Source organism: Odocoileus virginianus, chromosome 5 (genome assembly GCF_023699985.2).
Source record: "Odocoileus virginianus isolate 20LAN1187 ecotype Illinois chromosome 5, Ovbor_1.2, whole genome shotgun sequence".
In the NCBI taxonomy this organism is placed as follows: domain Eukaryota; kingdom Metazoa; phylum Chordata; class Mammalia; order Artiodactyla; family Cervidae; genus Odocoileus; species Odocoileus virginianus.
Genome location: NC_069678.1, coordinates 85,455,220 through 85,474,387, shown reverse-complemented (window position 1 = coordinate 85,474,387; position 19,168 = coordinate 85,455,220). Strand labels below are relative to the sequence as shown.

At 47.1% G+C, this 19,168-nt stretch overlaps 1 protein-coding gene across 18 annotated transcripts in view; it reads right to left on the bottom strand.

Moving 5' to 3' along the window:
- Window positions 1-2,895: 2,895 nt before the first annotated feature.
- The window catches only part of SCMH1 (Scm polycomb group protein homolog 1), a 212,997-nt gene continuing 196,724 nt past the window's right edge, over window positions 2,896-19,168 (bottom strand). For 15 of the 18 annotated variants that reach the window (XM_020914690.2, XM_070468345.1, XM_070468346.1 and 12 more), the window contains 4 exons: window positions 10,290-10,484; window positions 5,094-5,224; window positions 3,921-4,035; window positions 2,896-3,369 (listed from right to left, as the gene is read on the bottom strand). In XM_020914690.2, coding sequence (XP_020770349.2) covers window positions 2,918-3,369; window positions 3,921-4,035; window positions 5,094-5,224; window positions 10,290-10,484 — 893 coding nt within the window. In that variant the 3' untranslated portion in view covers window positions 2,896-2,917. Of the gene's footprint in view, window positions 3,370-3,430; window positions 4,036-5,093; window positions 5,225-10,289; window positions 10,485-19,168 lie in introns of those variants that run through there. The other 3 variants (XM_070468352.1, XM_070468351.1, XM_020914699.2) reach the window with 2 other exon arrangements.

Below are 19,168 nucleotides of genomic sequence, written 5' to 3'. Positions count from 1 at the left end.
CTCTCACTTGGCCTGCAGGTTTCCAGCTGTGGAGCTTCCCTGGTGGGATGGGGTGACTTGGGCCCTTAAGTTAAAGGAGACTGCAAAAAGCAGAGGGATGATAGGGGGAGGAGAGAGTGTCTGGAGTCCCTCAAGCAGAGAACGATTTCCACTCTTTCAGCCCTGGTTGTAAAGATGAGCGACAAGTCACCTGTGCCTCTTCTGAGAAGGGGTCATGGCACTGCGCATGAGGGCAGAAACAGTGTGTCTACCGGGCCCACCAGTGCCACAGCCCAGAGAAGGGCCTCAGGCTGTTCCACAGAACACCAAAGGGGGTGGTGCGGACACTTCTGCTCAGGACTCATGGCCTGGACAAGACAGAGCAGAGCCCAGGAACGCAGGCTGTGATGTGGCTGGCAGGTGGGGAGTGGGACAGGGCATAGAGGTTCTCGAAGGAGTCATCACTAAGTGGGGTCGGACTCTTCTCTCCTGAAGAGCCTGCGTTTTCCTTTCCTCATGTTCCTCAGCACCGGAGTCAACGTCTCTCCTTGTCATGGCGATGAGGGTGGGCTTGGGAAGCTGCTTTCGGGAGGTCTCTGTGCTCAGTCTCGCTTTCCCATATGCCTTCCCGCTCCATGGGTGGCTGTGCTGTCGGGGTCAGTGGTGTGGTCTCACCTGCCAGAGACCGCTTCAGCTTCTTTGGATGACTGGGTCACTATTAGAAAGCTTGGCTTTGTGAAATCGTTTCAAAAGTTTAGGCTGGGTTTCTTGGTTGTCGTTTCTCTTAAATGAAATTCAATTCTGACCCTAGAGGCTAGGGCACCACAAGTGAAAGGGTAACAAATCCTCTCTCCTCCTGCAGAATATGACATCTGGTTACCTTTCTGGTTCTGTTCCCTTGGCAACCAGATAAAAATGGAATGTCGACCATTTCAAGGAAATAGTGCTTATAGTAGAACTGCCCCCTGGCTGTAAGGCACCTGGTCTAGGAGTGCAGCGCATGGACTGTACACATCCTCCTGCGGGGCTTCCTAAGGGCCGGGACTCAGGAGGCACGTCCTGCCCAGGGACCTGGAAGCTGTGCCGATGGCACTGGGGAGTCACTGGCTGCCCTGGGGCGTGATGCTTCTAAGCCAAGGTGAGCCCCACTTCTCCCTGGCATGTCTTACCCCCTTACACCTGAGCTGCAGCCTGGACAACAAATGACAGTCCTGGGTGACTGTGGGCTCTGCAATGACTACCCCACCGAAAAGGCCTGCTTCTTACCATCCTGCTGGCAGCAGTTGTGGTCTGATAGTCTTCAAAGTGACTGCCTACAAAGGCCCGGCCGGAGCCTGTGTAGTCTGCATGGTAAGTGGGATCTAAGACAAAAGCCACCTGGTGGGTGTTGCAGGCAGTATGATGTCTCACACCCTTCATTAGCTATGGAATTTGGGGCAAATAACTCCACCTCTCTAAGCTTCAGTTTCCTCATCTTTAACATGGGGGAATATGGTGGCTATCTCTGAGATGTGGTGAGGTTTAAGAGAGCTAATGTACATAAATAACTTAGCATAAGAAGTCCTTAAATAGTGTTCCCTGATGAGCTGACAAGGGGCAGGGCGGGTGGGAACCAGCTTGCTCCACAAGCGAGGACTGGCAGCATGTCTGGCCTGCCTGCGTATGCTGGTGTTACTCTCACATTCAAAAGTTCATCATCAGGGCCCAGGAAGGCCCTCTTTGGGAGTACCCTGAATGAACTGTAAAGCCCCCTGAACACAGGCCTGGGAATCTGTGGAAAATGGGCTTATTCTGGTTCAGCAGCCCTGACCCTGACTGCTGCAGGGGGCCCAAGGTTATAATCTCACAGTGGCCAACTGGAAAAGACCATGTTGGAACCAGTCACTGGTGAGGGCTGGTATGATCCTTACAAGTCTTATCTAAACCCCCCCCCCATAGCCAAACGGGCCTAAAGACGGGAAAGGACCCACCCAAAGCATCACAAAAAAATAGCTGCACTGGCTGGGACCTTGGCCTTGGAGTCAGATTACTTGGCTTTAAATGCCTACTTTGGCAGTTCCTGCCCACATGATCAGAGCTTAAGTTTCCTCATCTATAAAGTGGGTCTGCAGCGAAGATTTGGAGAAGGCAATGGCAACCCACTCCATACTCTTGCTTGGACAATCCCATGGACAGAGGAGCCTGGTAGGCTGCGGTCCATGGGGTTGCTAAGAGTTGGACATGACTGAATGTCTTCACTTTCACTTTTCACTTTCATGCATTAGAGAAGGAAATGGCAACCCACTCCAGTATTCTTGCCTGGAGAATCCCAGGGACGGGGGAGCCTGGTGGGCTGCCATCTGTGGGGTCGCACAGAGTTGGACACGACTGAAGTGACTTAGCAGCAGCAGCAGCTGTGAAAATTAAATGGGGTCATTCTAATTCACACAGAGCAGTGTGTGGGGTATACAATGATGTGTTCCTCTTATCAGGTACCCTGCACTGTGCTATGGCCCCTTTATAAACAGGGAGGGGCTGGACTGGAGTTCCTGGCCCCTGGACGGCACAAGGCCAGGCTAGCCTGCATCTCCCCACCCCTGCCACGGAGGGTCACTGCAGCTGCTGACCCTAACTCTGTCCCTTCTGCTCGGGCTTTCCAGGGCTGCCGTGCTCGTTGCTGTCTGCTGCACCAGGGCAAAGCCCTTTGAGGGCAGAGCATGGACGGCACACTGGCTCCCCAGGGGCTACCAAGGCGGGGCCCCAGCGGGCCTCTGGCAGACAGCCTGTTCTTTAGGGACTGCTGGAGTCACATGAACTCAGGGAGCATCCTGCCCAAGTTTCCTCATAAATAAAAACAAGGAGCTACGATAAAGGCAAGGGGAGTGACCTGCCCTTTGGAGGCATACTGATTTCTCTGGCGACTGATTGCAAAGACACTGGCATCTATATGGTTTTTTATTTATAAACAAATTGACATAAAATAAGTCCAGATGGCAGCGGGGGCAGCTGGACTGCTGACCTGCTTACAAAAGAAGCCTGTGGACAGTGGAGTGGGTGCAACCAGACTCCAGCCTAGAGACCGTTCTCTCCCATCCATCTTAGGGCCTTCTTGGCTTAAAACATTGGGCCCAACCTTCTTTGGCAGCAATTCTGGCCAGGGCAAGGAGCTGTGGCGGGGCAGTGCAGGGCAGGAACTCCTGTTCCCACAGGTGAGGCCTGGTGGAGGGAGAGAGGGCAGATGACAGGGGCCCTCTCCCCCCTGTGCTGAATGACGTGGTCGAGGCTTGGTCGGGCTGTCCATCCCACGGAGAAAGTGCCTGGGTAATGTCCTCTGAGAAGGGGCCACAGCTCTCTGGAGAGGGCCTGTGTGGGGCCAGGGCAGTGTGGTCGCCCTCCTCCTGAAACCAGTGTCTGGAGCAAGAGGGGTATGAACTGGAGGGCTTGCCCAAGTGCCAGAAACAATAAATTAATAATAAGAAAAGATCTCTTTTTAAAAAAGGTAGAGGTTTGCACCATGAGTTTGGGATCTGTGGATCTCGTGAGGAGAAGGCAGGAGCTGTGGGAGCCACACCACCAGGCCGAACCCGGTGCGAGTGTTGCTTCAGGGCCCCATCTTTCGAGACCTCACAGCTCAGCCCCTTCCTCCATCACCTGGAAGGTGTTCAGTCTAAACTCCTGGAGGGAGGCCACCCAGGCTTGAGAAATAAATACACGGGGCCTCAGAGCCAAGACGGGGCTGAAGGGAAGAGCAGTGCCTGGGCCGCACACCCCGCTCCTCGGTCCTTCATGGAAGGACATCTCATGGCAGGAGGGGGCAGTGGGGTGGCTCCACACAGCTTCCTGGAGTCCTGAGGTGGCCTCGGACCCTGCTGAGGTGCCTGACGGCCCTCCCTCCCGGGAGAAGAGCCCCCTCTGCTGGACCCCTCGGCCGTCCAGGCTGCACTGCCCTGCTCAGAACTTGCCCTGCTTCAGCCGGTCAATGTGGTAGCAGAGCTTGAGCGCAGGCCCCAGCTTCAGGCCCATGTACTTCATCATCGTGTCACTGCGCAGCAGGAGCAGGGCCTTGCCATCGATCTCCTGGGGGAAGGAGGGGGGCGCCATCAGAGGCCTGGGTGGTCTGTCCACCCAGGTTCTCACCAAAGACCCTCCGGGGAGGTGCCAACCACACGGAGCCCTGTGAACCTGCTGTGACACTGAAGCCTGCCCGTTCTCCCCACCTCTGTCTCTAACCACCCCTCTCCAGCATCACCAGTGAACCCCCCAGGTTAAGCTCTTCATACATGTTTGTAGGAATCTCCTTTCTCTACTGCCCGAGAGGCAGCCCTCCCTGCCCTTCCAAACCTCCGAGATCAAGCTCAATCCTAAATCTTCCCAGGAAGCCTCCCCAGTCAGTGTCCTTGTCACTCATCACAGACTATTTCTGTATTGACCCTCAAGGGCTATTTGGAAAGTCACCTTCCTTCCTGGGCAGCAGGGAGCCCTCCTCATGAGCCACACACAAAGCAAGCACTTGGTGAGCAGCTGTGAGACCTGCAGGCCTGATCAAAGAGCACTCTCCAGCCCACCTGGCATGAAGGAGTAGGTGACCCATGAAAGCAGCAGAGCTGTTCTGAGTACCCAGAGTGCAGAACAGCACCAAGCGGCAGGGGCCACTGGGAACCAGGTTTGAGCCCCAAATCAGGAGTTCGGTCACTGCAGGGGGGTCCTTGGCAGTTCCTGGCCACAGGGGCAAATGGTCACTTGACAAGATGCTGGGGCTCACAGCAGACAAAATAAGAGGATGGGGTTCTGATGAGGCTGGAGAGCTGGGGGCCACACAACAAGGGACTCTTTAACCTGGCCTTGGCCTTAGACCACAGCAGGTAGAGAGGAAAGCAAGTGCTCCTAGGAGAGGAGAGTCCTGTCCTGGGATCCAGGAGGAGTGTGGCTGAATCAGATCCAACACTAAAGGAGTGTTCAGTGCCCAGTGAAGGCCGTCTGGGACCCAAGACTCTGTCTCTAAGTTTGTATGGGATCGCCTGTGCTCAGTTTCAAGGGACTTGGAACAAATATATCGCTTGTGCCCTTTAAGAGTCTATAAACTGCAGGAGCAAGACACCCGGCGGATATAGGAGAGGTCAGGCAGGGGCACCTACGTGTTTGCGAAAGAGGTCAGCATGGGGTCCAAACTGGGGATCAGCTTCCCGGACAAACTGCATCACATCCTCAACCGTCCACGAGGAGGGGTCCCGGCCACTCAGTCGAGAGGCGTCCCGGCGGTCTGGCCCTGCAGGAGAGAAGGACACCTGCTGTAACGGGCAGGGACTGGGCTGTGTGCCTGCGCTCTCCACAGCCTGTCCCAGGGGCCCTGTGTGACCACTGGGGCTTAGAGCCGTGCCAGAGCAGAGGAACCAGAGGTGACCGAGGGCAAGCAGGGTTTTTCCACAGAAGGACTGAGGACCAGAGACCCTTTCTCACTCAAATCTTAAGCATAGGGCTGATTCTGGAAATGGTCAGAAGGAATTTTACACTGAGGCTGTGACTGAGCCTGGACCTGTGTCAAGGGTAGTGATGAGGTGAGAGGATTATCTGGGTTGGGGTTGGGGGAGGGGCTGGTGGGTGAGGCTGCTTTTGCCTTGGCTCGGGGACCATTTCTAGAGATACCTCGGGAGCTGGCTAAGATTAGAGCTAAGTCCTTGGGGCCCAGGGAGAAAAAAAGTGGCAGATAATTATAACTTGTGTCTCTTCCAAAGCCTGGAGAATAGTTGACTTCGTTATAGCCAAATACTTGGAGGCAGAAAACAGCTTTGCCTTGGCCACCAGGAATCTCAATGTTAATTTAGTGCTCTGCTTACAGCTTTTATTTCAGTCTTGGCCATTTCCCCAGTGGGATCTGAGCTCTCTGTACGGTCATCACCTGCAGGCTCTCTGGCAGGCTTCATCCCCTCTGCCTGGAATGTGCCCCCTTCTTGCCCTTCAGTTTCTCCTTTCCTTCTGGCAGACTCTAACTTAACTAAACAAGAGCTGGCTTCAAGGATCAGCTCCTTTATGAAACTTTCCCAGGTTTCATCCTGAAAAAACTGGTCTCATAAAAGCATTTCACATATCTCTTGGTTACAGCTCAATCTCTACACACTTTCCCCCAACACATCATTCTAATAATCTCTTCTCCATAAAGCAGTCAAAACAACTTTTAAAAAGTAATTGGATCATGTCAATCAATACAACAGCCTCAAAATGCATACCTGAAATAAGGCTGAACCCCTTACCATGGTCTAGAAGGTACCCTATCATCTGGCCCTTTCTGCCTCATCTCCCCCTTCCCCCTACCCTTTACTCATCAAGCTCCAGACACACTGGCTTTCTGCTTCCTGAATAAGCTATGCTTTTATGCTTTGATCCAGACACACAATTTCCGCCATCTAAAATGTTCTTTTCCCCACATCTTTGAATACCTGATGCCTTCTCAATATTTGGGTTTCATCTCAAATACTGATTTCTCTGAGAGGCCTTCCCTGATATCCTAATAAAAGTACTCTATTCCCCACATAATCACTCTTTATCCAATTACTCTAGTTCATCCACCCAAACCAGTCTAAAACAATCACGACCTAAAAACAATCTCATGCATTTATGTTTATCACCTGTCTTCTGTTCTCTGTTAATTCTTGTGATACTGTGATTAATAATAAGAAACATATGTATCTGTGTTCATTCTCTTTTCTGGCACAGCACTTAAAGTCCTGGGAATCTCCTAAGAGGTCAGTGTCATTTGCTATTCCAGGCCTCATCCAGGAGATGAGGCAGAAAGGCCCAGATGATGGGGTACCTTCTGGATCATGGTAAGAGGTCAGAGTGTTGTTTGCTACTCATAACAAGTCCCTGTCAATCACATCTGAATATGTTAATGAGGTACTTCTGTAAAGTCGTAAGGATGGGGGCTGGTTGTCAGGGGAACCAATCAGGTGACTAGAAGTTGGGACCTTTCAGTCCTGCCCCCTTCCAATCTTTAAGGAAGGGAGAGGGGCTAGAGATTCAGTTCAATCACCAACGGCCAACGACTTAATCAATCTTGCTGACATAATGAAGCCTCCATAAAAACCCAAGGACAGGGCTTCAGGAGCATCTGGGCTGAAAGGAATCATGGAAGCCAGTCAGAGACACAGGTAACAACCTGGACTTTGAACTGGCATCTGAAGTTGGAGGGTGGTCAGTCTTGTGGGACTGAACCATCATATTGTGGGCTCTGATGCTTCCTCCAGGGAGTCAGTGTCAGAACAGGGTTACACTGCAGGACGCCCAGCTGGCATGGCAGACTTGCTTGGTGCGTGGAGACCCGCACTTCTGGTGGGGGAAGCGAAGCAGTGCTGAGCAGAGCACTGAGCGTAGGAGACACACTGGAGGAGAGTGTTTTCCTTTCACGGCACACAAAAGTGCCTGCTCTGCCACAATGTTCAACTATGACTGCTAAATGAATGCATGACTGTATGTAATGGTTCCATGTATATTTTTCTGCCTCCCCCACAAGACTAGGTCTGTCTTGAGGCTGAGGCGACTTAAGTCTCAAGGCAGGGACTCTACTTCAGAGCTCCTTATGTGGCTTCATATGGGGCCTTGTTGGGGTTGGGGTTGGGAAGCAGTATCCTGGGCTTCTCTGTCTCAGCCTTCCCCAGAATCCCCTCTGCTCCTGCAGGCCTTGCTAATGGACTCTTCTTATTCTTCCACACCTAATCTGTCCCTGGGCTGGGGGAGGCCACAGTGGGTTTGGAGATGGCTTTCTCCTTTCTCCCCATTGCTGCTTTTAGATCATCCTCCAACAGAAGCTAGTGTTCTTCAGAGGCCAAACATGTACTGAGCATCTGCTCTTTCTGATCACATACATTTACAGATCTCTGGGTTTCTACTCTGTGAAAGTAGAAAGTGAAACTTCACTTCTACCCAAAAGTGAAGACTTTTGGGTATTTAACTCACTAACTTCCGGTTCCATCCTAATTGCTGCCATATTCCTTAGAGGAAATTCATCCAACTGCTTTGCTTCCAGTGATTTTCATTGCTATTCTACTTCAAATACCCACTACCAACATTACTGTCTAGTTCTTGGACCACTTTGAACAAATCCACTTCAGAATTTTAAACACCCACCTCTCTGACCCCAGCCTCCCACCTTTCCAACTCTCTTGGGACATACGTCCACTATGAGCATTATATTATGAAGACCTTTAGCACATCAGACTTACAGTCTCCCCATCCTTCAGCCATCTCTCAGCCCTGCTTCTATCCCCGCTGTCTGGAGACGGTGTTGAAGATCTAAACCACTCATGCTCCCCACCCTCTCTTGTCCTGCTAGCTCAACATATAACCTTAACTCTCAAACTGTCTTTTCTCACCCACATGTAGGTTTCTAAGAACCAAAGAAGAAAATCGTAGCCCTTGCAAACTGGTCTCCAAGCTCCAAACATTGCAGGACCTTTGGTGTTTCTGCAAACCATCCCCTCTTCCTTGACCTATTTCTCCTGTATTCTTTATGGCTCATTCAATCTCCCAGCACTCCCAAGCCCCTCCCTGCTCAGCCCTCTCTCCATTCACTCATGGCCACAGTCTTTTTCCAGTTTCAGAAAGGTTTGCCTTCTTCTGTCATAAGACTGACCCTTAATCCTTCCCAACACCTCCACGGCCTTTATTTCTCCTCTTTCCTATATTCTGAAGTTCTTCTTCCTGGAAGGCTCAGGCTGTCTGCTGACAAACATGCCCAGCATGCACCCACTCGAGAAGACCTTCTTTGTCACCTCCTTCTTTTCCTCATCAAACTCTTCTTGATATGTCTACCCACTGCAAACCTCCCTCACCAGCCTCCAGCACCACTGAAGCTGCTCTTACTTACTAAGATCATCAATTACCCTCTAATCACCATTTCCAGTAGATATTTCTCAGTCCTTCTTTTACTGAAACTTTTTGGGTTATACTCTTAAAACAGTACCCATGGCCACCACAACATCCAATTCTTCTGCTTTTCCTCACATTTGACTACTCCTCTGTCCCCTGGTAGGATCCTCTTCTTGCTCCCTCCTCCTGAACTTTGTTGGTTCCTAGAACTCTTTCTTTGGTCAACTGTTCTTTTCATTCTACACAAACTTCTTGGAAGTGGGTGTCATTTTACTCTATAGCTTCAACTTCTATCCACTAACTCCTAAATATGTAACTTCAGTCCTCTTCCCTGAGGATCTGACCTGCATGGCCACTGCCTGCTGGGTATCCCACCTTCCCCTTCTCTTCTATGGTTGGTTCGCTCTCTCAGAGAATGGCACCATCTATTTAATCACCCCTTCTAGAAACCTGGGCGACATTCCCATTCCTTCCTCCCAACTCTTAAATCTGACTATATTTACCTCATGAAGAGTTTTCACATCTATTCTCTCTTCGAAAACCTTCTAACACTGCTAATCTAGGCCTTTATCATTTTGGATGTAGCCCATTCTAGTAACCTACTAAGCGGTCTCTCTAGTCTTGTCTTTTTCAAATCCATCCTCAACACAGTAGTCAATGACCTATTTGAAACACAAACCTGTTTAGGTCTTGCCTCTAGTGAAAGTCTCCAGAGCTTCCCATTAGTTACAAGATCAACCCCAAACTCTTTAACATGGCATTTAAGGTCCTCTATGGTATAACCGCTGACCCTTCCAGGATTTTCTCTTTGAAGCCCCAGAATTACCCTTTGTTTTTCAGTAATACCAAACTGCATATACTTGCTGGTACAATCTGTGTTAGTTCTCATTCCTTTGCCCTTGTCCATGCTGCATGCTCTTCCCTGGAAAGCTCTTCCCCATCTACCACTACCCCTGATACATTCACACAGTCAACCTTTAAAACCTCAGACACTTTCTCAAGGAAGCTTACCCTGGATAACAAGCTTGAGTGCGGTGTTCCTTCTTTCAGTTTTCATACAACTCATCTCTGCAGCCACACTCTAGATGTTATTTTACTATCATCTATTTAACTGTTTGTGTCTCCTACAAGATTTTGAACTCCTTAAGGACAAGAAATGATTGATTTTTGTGTCCCCCTGACAAACACAGGTGGTGTTCACATAAATGGCTCATGAATGAAAGAAGGGCTCCTTCCCCATCCCTTTGGCTCTGAGTTGTTGGCTTTTGGTTCCTGCTGTTCTCAAGCTAATCCCAGAGCTTCAGCTGCTCCCCAGGTGCCTGGTCAGGTGTAATGGGGCCAGGCCCCAGTCTGACCTCTTTAGGTGGAGGGGGCAACAGAGTTAAGTACTTTCTGGCCTCCCAAGGTTCAGGCAGGAAAGAAGAAAAGAATGAGAGAGGGCAGGAGAGCCAGAACTCTGAAAGGCTTACCCCTGGAGCAGAGCCTGCGCACGGCTGAGGCAGTGCCCAGTGGGAGACTGCAGGATGGAAGCAGAGGCCGGTACCCTGGATTTCGAAGGTTTTGGGAAGTGCTGACAAGATTGGTGGGATTCAAGGTAGAGTCCATTGAGTCTGAGCGTGGCTCCAAAGACCGGGCCAGACTATTTCCCAGGGCAAAGGTCTCACCTGGAAAACAGTAAAACCAGAGTTAGAACAGGGACTAGTCTGGAAAAACTGCCAGGGAGCTGGCTGCCAGGAGCCTATTTGGGTGGAGTAAGAGGCAGCAAAACAGAGGGCTCTGGGCTGCTGCAGGCCGCCTGTGCACCAGCCCTGGCTCTGGCTCTCACTAGGTGGCCTTAGTCAAGCCCAGCGCCACCCTCTGAACTTGGATCTCCTTAGAGACTCTTCCCTTTAGACTACACGGTCTCTGAGTTTTCTTCTGGTCTGGATGTGTTAGGCTGTTTCTGATAAAGAGAATCTTAAAAAAAAAACAAACAAACAAAGAAGAAAGCTATTCTGAGAAGAGTCTGTCCTAACACACAAGATGCTAGAGCAGGGGATAAAGTGCTGAAGAAGAGATACATTTGCTTACATGAGGGCACTTTAGAAGTGGACCCTCTCAGCCAGCAGGACATCTCAGAAATGCTTCCTGATGCCTGGCTCAAGGCTTGTCTGCAAAGGACCTGCTCTTATGTTCCCTCCCTTCTTTCACATTTGCCTTGTTTTATGGAAATAGTCCAAGGAAGCTGCGGTTGTACTGTAGTGAGAACATGGGCACAGAGCCCAGAATTTGGGTCAGAATTTGACTCTACTACTCAGCAGGTAAGGTGCTTTCCTCAGAACCTTAGTCTCCTCATCTATAACTTGGGAGCCCCCTTTCTTCCAAAGCATTTGTGAACGTCAAAAGAGAATGGCTAAGAAGGCCTTTGTAAAGAGAACCTCACCCTGACATTTCTACACCCCGGCCACGGCCCAACCGCAGGCAGCAGCCCCTAATCACTGCTCTATGAAACCTGAAACAGACTCCCTCTCAGAGCTGGGTTCTGCCCATATCAAGTCAGATCTGGCCACGGCATTCCCTGTTTATGGGAGATGTCTTGGGTGCTGAACCGCATCACACTGTCCTTGGTGGCTTTTTTAAAAGACTGTATTAAGATAATGCTTGGAATTCATTTCGGGCCTCTGATGGACACTTAATTCAAAGAAATTGCCAGGCACAGACTATGACCTCTTTGGCGAGATGGTTTAGGATTTCAGGACTACTTTCTAATTCTCACCTAAAACTGCTTGGTAAACTATGGGATAACAGTCAAATCTGGCCTGAGACAGCTATTCATCCATATGAAATTTGGAAATTTAACTGATGAAGCCCTTTCCTAGAAATGGTCCTGAAGAGAGAAGTCTCTGAGCTTCCAGGATACCTAAACCATATCCTACCCCATTTCTGCAGGTGAGGTTTCAGCTTCCTATTTTTCAGGAGAGATGCTTATAGCAATGTCCCACTTTGAGACAAGGACAGGAGTCCAATCCAAGAAATAGATGCCTGGGTTCCATCTCTCTGCTCCTGACTTTCACTATGTATGTGAGTCAAGGTAACTCGTTTGTCTTTTCTGAGTACTAGTTTCCTCATCTGTAAAGTGGGGAAAACTCACCCTCTGCTATGCTTAGGACATCAACTGAGAAAACAGAATGGGATGGATGTTACAACAGCAGGGAGTTGTATTTTATTCTTCATTCAGAGTTACAGTGGTACACCGAAGTTCTCTGTAGTAGCTCAAGAAAAAGATGAACTCTACTTTCTGTATTTATCGGCATGATAATAACCTCACCTTTCTAGTGCTCCTTTTACTCAGCTAAGTCCGGGTTAGTACCACCAACTTCACATGAGCTAACAGATGTGAAGAATAATTATGATGACAATGCTAGGGGCTCACCAGATGCTGATGCAAAATCAGTTAAGTGTCTCTAGTCTTGGCAATGCTAAGAATGTGAACTAAAATCTGGATTCTGAGTTGAGGGATCTGGAAATCTGGACTGGTAGCACCTGGACTAGGCAGGGTCATTAAATCTTAACCTAATGAGATGAAGAAAAGTGAAGCATCATGCCCAAGGCTCTGGGAGGGCCTAGTCTGCTTAATGCTGATCAAATGAGGCCCTGGCTGCCTTCAGCAGGGGCATGCCAGGGCAGAAGACTGCAGTGCTTTCCAACTGTGCTCCACACAGCCCTGCAGTACACCCAGCTCCTGGGTGGAGCCCGGGCCTCATCCCTGCTTCTATCAAAACAGCTTTGGTTTTGACTTTTTAGACTAGAGTTTCATATAATCTTACCTTTGCAAAAAGAGATCAATTTATTCCCATGAAGGGGAAAGCATGCTTCTGAGCATTGAGTCCTTGAATCTCAGAAGCAGTTCTCAGGTGGCTCTAGAGATGCTTCAGTATTCATATCTAGCCCAGCAGACTAGTGTGGTCATCTGACTCGCTGATGATATATTGCTCAAGTACCCTTTACGATCAGTTTTATCATTGGACATTTTGGACTCATTACCAAAGGCCTTCCTTTTTGAGCTGAGATCTGCCTTATTGTAACACTGGCCCCCATTCTACTACCTGCCTTTCAAGAGAACCAGTCTGCCTTTGGCCCCACTAAGAACCTGGAAGGGAGGAGGCACGGGATGGAAGGGACAGAGGAAACACAGAACTCCCCCAAACTGAGAGTGGGTCCCAGGAAACAGCAGCAGGCTGAGGCCTAAGGTGAAAGAGGTCAGTAAAATATTTGCTGTAACATCTGATAAACACTAAAAAGTGCTTCCTTTCCTTTGTGCTAATCATCCTTCTTTCCACCCCCAAACCTCAGTATTAATCTGTTACACGGAACAGTCTTGTGTTAGTTTTTCCTCAGGGAAATGAAGGATGAGGCGCTGGCTCACATGGTGGAGGCAAACCATCAGCTCCAGAACCTGAGGAGGGCGGGGGGTGGTGGTGGTGGGGGATAATGGATTAAGCTCTGACTCAGAAGCAGAAATTCTGAGTGAGAAGAATGGACTGCTGTGAATAAAATATAATCCCAGCCTGGATTATCTGGGATGGGGATGTTCATCCAATTGTATTTAGATTTTGGTATCAAAGGAAGGACAATCCCCAAATCTACGAGGCTTCACAGAATTCAAAAACCTCCAACTGGTTTCCCCGCCTACCTCTTGCTCCACTCCAGCCTATTCTCCCACACAGTAAGTATCCTGAGTGAGCTTTCAAAAACACAAATCGGATTATGTTCCTTCCATAACACAGTCATGGCTTTAAATACTCTCATGGGTCCTCACAGCTCAAAGATATAACCTCCGTAAGCTGGTCAATTAGACCTTTTCTGCCTGGGCCTTTGCTACCACTATAGCCTCACCACTCACATTCTTCTTTTCTACTTTGTATTTCAGCAGTACATTCAGAGGAACAGTCAATTCCTCTGAGACAAGTCAGGTTTCCTCTTGCCCCTCACAGTCTCATATCTCAGTCAACAAGAACATTATCATTCCCCTCCTCCATTTCTTTGGATCTGTGGCATCTTTACCTCATTATCCTACTCCAAGCTTATGTATCATTTCTTCTGAAAAGTCTTCCCTGACACATCTGGTTTGAACTTTTGAACTTTGAACCTGTTCCGTTAAAGCACTCATCACGGTGAATTAATTCCTTAGATTATTTGTTTGTATTCTTTACCAGGCTATAAACTCTGTGGGGTGTAATGACCTTGACTCCTAGTTTACAACAGAACCCTCTATGCCAACATCGGAGCTTGGCATCATGCAGTCAATAAATACTGGGTTGACTGGTTGTCTGACCAAATAACTGAATCACTACAGTTTCAACTATTTATGAACATTTGAGTCATCTTAAAACTCTGACACTTCTACAAGGAAAACTTGTATGGGAATGAAAGGGCATCCAAAGAAATTTCACAGTTCTTACATGGCTTTTATTCTCTGAATTTGTGTGTAACTGATGAAAGAAATCAAAGAGGACACAAACAGATGGAGAAATATACCGTGTTCATGGATTGGAAGAATTAATATTGTCAAAATGGCTATACTACCCAAAGCAATCTATAAATTCAATGCAATCCCTATCAAACTACCAACGGTATTTTTCACAGAACTAGAACAAATAATTTCACAATTAGTATGGAAATACAAAAAACCTCCAATAGCCAAAGTAATCCTGAGAAAGAAGAATGGAACTGGAGGAATCAATCTGCCTGACTTCAGACTATACTACAAAGCCACAGTCATCAAGACAGTATGGTACTGGCACAAAGACAGAAATATAGATCAATGGAACAGAATAGAAAGCCCAGAGATAGATCCACGAACCTATGGTCACCTTATCTTCGACAAAGGAGGCAAGGATATACAATGGAAAAAAGATAACCTCTTTAACAAGTGGTGCTGGGAAAACTGGTCAACCACCTGTAAAAGAATGAAACTAGAACACTTTCTAACACCATACATAAAAATAAACTCAAAATGGATTAAAGATCTAAATGTAAGACCAGAAACTATCAAACTCCTAGAGGAGAACATAGGCAAAACACTCTCCGACATAAATCACAGCAGGATCCTCTATGACCCACATCCCAGAATTTTAGAAATAAAAGCAAAAATAAACAAATGGGACCTAATGAAACTTAAAAGCTTTTGCACAACAAAGGAAACTATAAGCAAGGTGAAAAGACAGCCCTCAACTTGGGAGAAAATAATAGCAAACGAAGCAACAGACAAAGGATTAATCTCAAAAATATACAAGCAACTCCTCCAGCTCAACTCCAGAAAAATAAATGACCCAATCAAAAAATGGGCCAAAGAACTCAACAGACATTTCTCCAAGGAAGACATACAGATGGCTAACAAACACATGAAAAGATGGTCAACATCACTCATTATCAGAGAAATGCAAATCAAAACCACAATGAGGTACCATTATATGCCAGTCAGGATGGCTGCTATCCAAAAGTCTACAAGCAATAAATGCTGGAGAGGGTGTGGAGAAAAGGGAACCCTCTTACACTGTTGGTGGGAATGCAAACTAGTACAGCCACTATGGAAAACAGTGTGGAGATTTCTTAAAAAGCTGGAAATAGAACTGCCATATGACCCAGCAATCCCACTTCTGGGCATACACACCAAGGAAACCAGATCTGAAAGAGACACGTGCACCCCAATGTTCATCGCAGCACTGTTTATAATAGCCAGGACATGGAAGCAACCCAGATGCCCATCAGCAGACGAATGGATGAGGAAGCTGTGGTACATATACACCATGGAATATTACTCAGCCATTAAAAAGAATTCATTTGAATCAGTTCTAATGAGATGGATGAAACTGGAGCCCATTATACAGAGCGAAGTAAGCCAGAAAGATAAAGACCATTACAGTATACTAACACATATATATGGACTTTAGAAAGATGGTAACGATAACCCTATATGCAAAACAGAAAAAGAGACTCAGATGTATAGAACTGACTTGTGGACTCTGGGAGAAGGCGAGGGTGGGATGTTTCAAGAGAACAGCATTGAAACATGTATATTATCTAGGGTGAAACAGATCACCAGCCCAGGTTGGGTGCATGAGACAAGTGCTCGGGCCTGGTGCACTGGGAAGACCCAGAGGGATCGGGTGGAGAGGGAGGTGGGAGGGGGGACCGAGATGGGGAATACATGTAAATCCATGGCTAATTCATTTCAATGTATGACAAAAACTACTGTAATGATGTAAAGTAATTAGCCTCCAACTAATAAAAATAAATGGAAAAAAAAAATAGAAAGATGGTAAAGATAACCCTATATGCAAAACAGAAAAAGAGACACAGATGTATAGAACAGACTTGTGGACTCTGTGGGGGAAGGCGAGGGTGGGATGTTTCAAGAGAACAGCATCGAAGCATGTATATTATCTAGGGTGAAACAGATCACCAGCCCAGGTTGGATGCATGAGACAAGTGCTCGGGCCTGGTGCACTGGGAAGACCCAGAGGGATCGGGTGGAGAGGGAGGTGGGAGGGGGGACCGGGATGGGGAATACATGTATATCCATGGCTGATTCATGTCAATATATGACAAAAACCACTACAATATTGTAAAGTAATTAGCCTCCAACTAATAAAAAATAAATAAGTAAACAAATAAATAAAAATGGAACATTTTCATTAAATTTCAGTAGAGAAACACAGGTGGAAATATGGTCAAGAAGGTTTTTCTTCAGTCAAGAAGGTTTTCCTTCACTTAACTTATGGGAACCCAAACATTAAAGCAATTAACATAACCAAGCTGGGGAATTCCCTGGTGGTCCAGTGGTTAAGAATCTGCCTTGCAATGCAGGGGACACAGGTTTGATCCCTGGTCAGGGAACTAAGACCCCACATGCCACAGAGCAACTGAGCCCGAGAACCACAATGAGAGAGTCCATGCATCACAACAGAAGATCCCATATGATGCAATGAAGCACAACTAAGACCCAATGAAGCCAAAACAAAACATAACCAAGCTGATGCGAATGATTTTCAATGCTTGATTTGGATTTTGAATATGTTGGCTATCTCCCTCGTGGTATAACATTGATTACTCTCAGTGAATGCCTTGATTTGATCGCCATCAACTTCAACTGGTCTACTGGACCATGGAGCACCATCCAGTGAGAAATCTGCAGCACAAAACTTCACAAACTACTTTTGACATGTTCAATCAATCACAGCACCATTTCGATATGTTGTACAAAGCTTTTTGTAGGTTTCAGATACATTCATACTTTTCTTGAAATAGTAAAGCATAATATGCTGAAAAAAAAAAATTTGTGTGTGAGTGTGTGGCATGGGGGGTGGGGTTGGTTTGGCAGGAGAACCACTCTATAACCAACTTAGATGACCTGGATGGTAACTGGAAAGACAGGCACAAGGAACTTATTGTCCAGGGACAAACAAACCACTTCCTTCAGCAGAGAGGAACCAGCAGGCCCAGAGGTGAATGCTAGGTGGATTCAATTACAGTGAAGATTAATAGTCATGGGGACTGGCTAAGGTAATACGATTTCCTGTTTAATATCAGCAGTTACTGGAGACCCAGAAAGAACCCCCTCTCTCTCAATCTTCATAGGCCTCTTCCTCAATCCTGCCATGTCTGTAACTCTGAAGAAGGAACTCTGATCTGACATCGCTGCCCTGAAGAATCCTTCCTGGACTACTACTTCAGCTGATTCCTTGCTCACCATTCCTGGCTGGGCCAGAGAACCTCAGGTTCCACACTCTCACTACATACAGGTTCTCTCTCAGTTGAGAACTCTTTTAGAGCAGGGATTGAGTCTGTTGTCTGTCTCCCTATAGTCCAGTACAGGATCTAGGACACGTATGTATTTGACAAATGTTTGATTATCTGAACCAGAACAACTGGCCTGAATTCTTCGAAATGCCAATGTCAGATCATGAAAAGTAGACAAAAGGACTGGAAAACTGCTCTAGACAAAAGAAAACTAAAGAGACAGGATAAGTAAATGCAGTGGATCACTCTTCACGGGATCTTGGATAAGGGGGAAAAAAGTTACAAAGGATGTTACTAAGACAGTTGGGGAAATCTGTATATGGACTATATCATATATATATCAACTAGTAGATTTTATTAATGTTAAACTTCTCAAGGATGATAGTAGTGTTGTGTTCCTTGTTCCTAGGCAATACATATAAAAAAGTGTTTAAGGATCAAGTCTCTCATCTGCAGTTAACACTCAAATCGTTCAGTAAATAAACAAAAAATATATATAGAGAAATACATGCATATATACTTAGAGAAACAGATAAAGTAAATACTGCAAAAAGTTAGGTGGTAAGTCTAGGTGAAGAGTACATGGCTGCTCACTGTATTACTGTATAACTTTTCAGTAAATCTGAAATTTTTCAAAATAAAACACTGGAGGAAAAAACTAAGTCTCAATTTAGGTAAGGAAGCCTAATGGGATGTACATTTGGCGACTATTTGCTATATTGGAAATGAGTTGTCAGTTAATCCAAGACCTAATAGGGCTTCCCTGGTGGCTCAGAAGGTAAAGCATCTTCTGCCTGCAATGCAGGAGACCTGGGTTCAATCCCTGGATCGGGAAGATCCCCTAGAGAAGGAAATGGCAACCTACTCCAGTACTCTTGCCTGGAAAATTCCATGGACGGAGAAGCCTGGTAGGCTACAGTCCATGGTGTTGCAGAGTCAGACACGACTGAGCGACTTCATTTTCTTTCCATTCTTTCTCTCTAATGGGTAGGACAGTGTAGAGATAAGGCTGTTGGGAGGAGAGAGGATGCTAGTAAGTTCCTGGATAAGAGAGGTGGTACCTTCAGATGTGAAACTAGTAGAAGAGGGTAGCCAGGCAGAAGGGTGGAAGTTAATAAATACCAGCTTCAAAGAGCAGAACAGAAGAAAGCCCTTATGCAGATCAAGCTCTTCGGCAGAGGTTTGGATAACTAATCAGAAAAGTGTTAAGAAATGATTAATGATCGGGGTGGGGCAAAGGGTCAGTGAGGCAGAGAGGGTAGGTAGGCAGGCAGGCAGAAAAAGGTAAGTGAGGGAGCACAGAAGCATTAGAAAGTTGGGCAAAGCTCTGGTTTGTCTAGGCAGAGTTAAAACATTTCAGGGAGGCAAAACAGACTAGGGTGAGAGTAGCCAAACTGATAAGCACCCACTACGAGAAACAGAGGTTAGAGAGCATAGGAAAGCAGATAGCTGGCTGAATCTGTCTGAAAAAGAGAGAAGGGAAGAGAGGCAGCTGATGGGGAAGGTGATAACCCTGGTCTTTGTCTCTTCTTAGTTGGTGAGGCAAGAAGAAAGAGTGGCTAAAGCC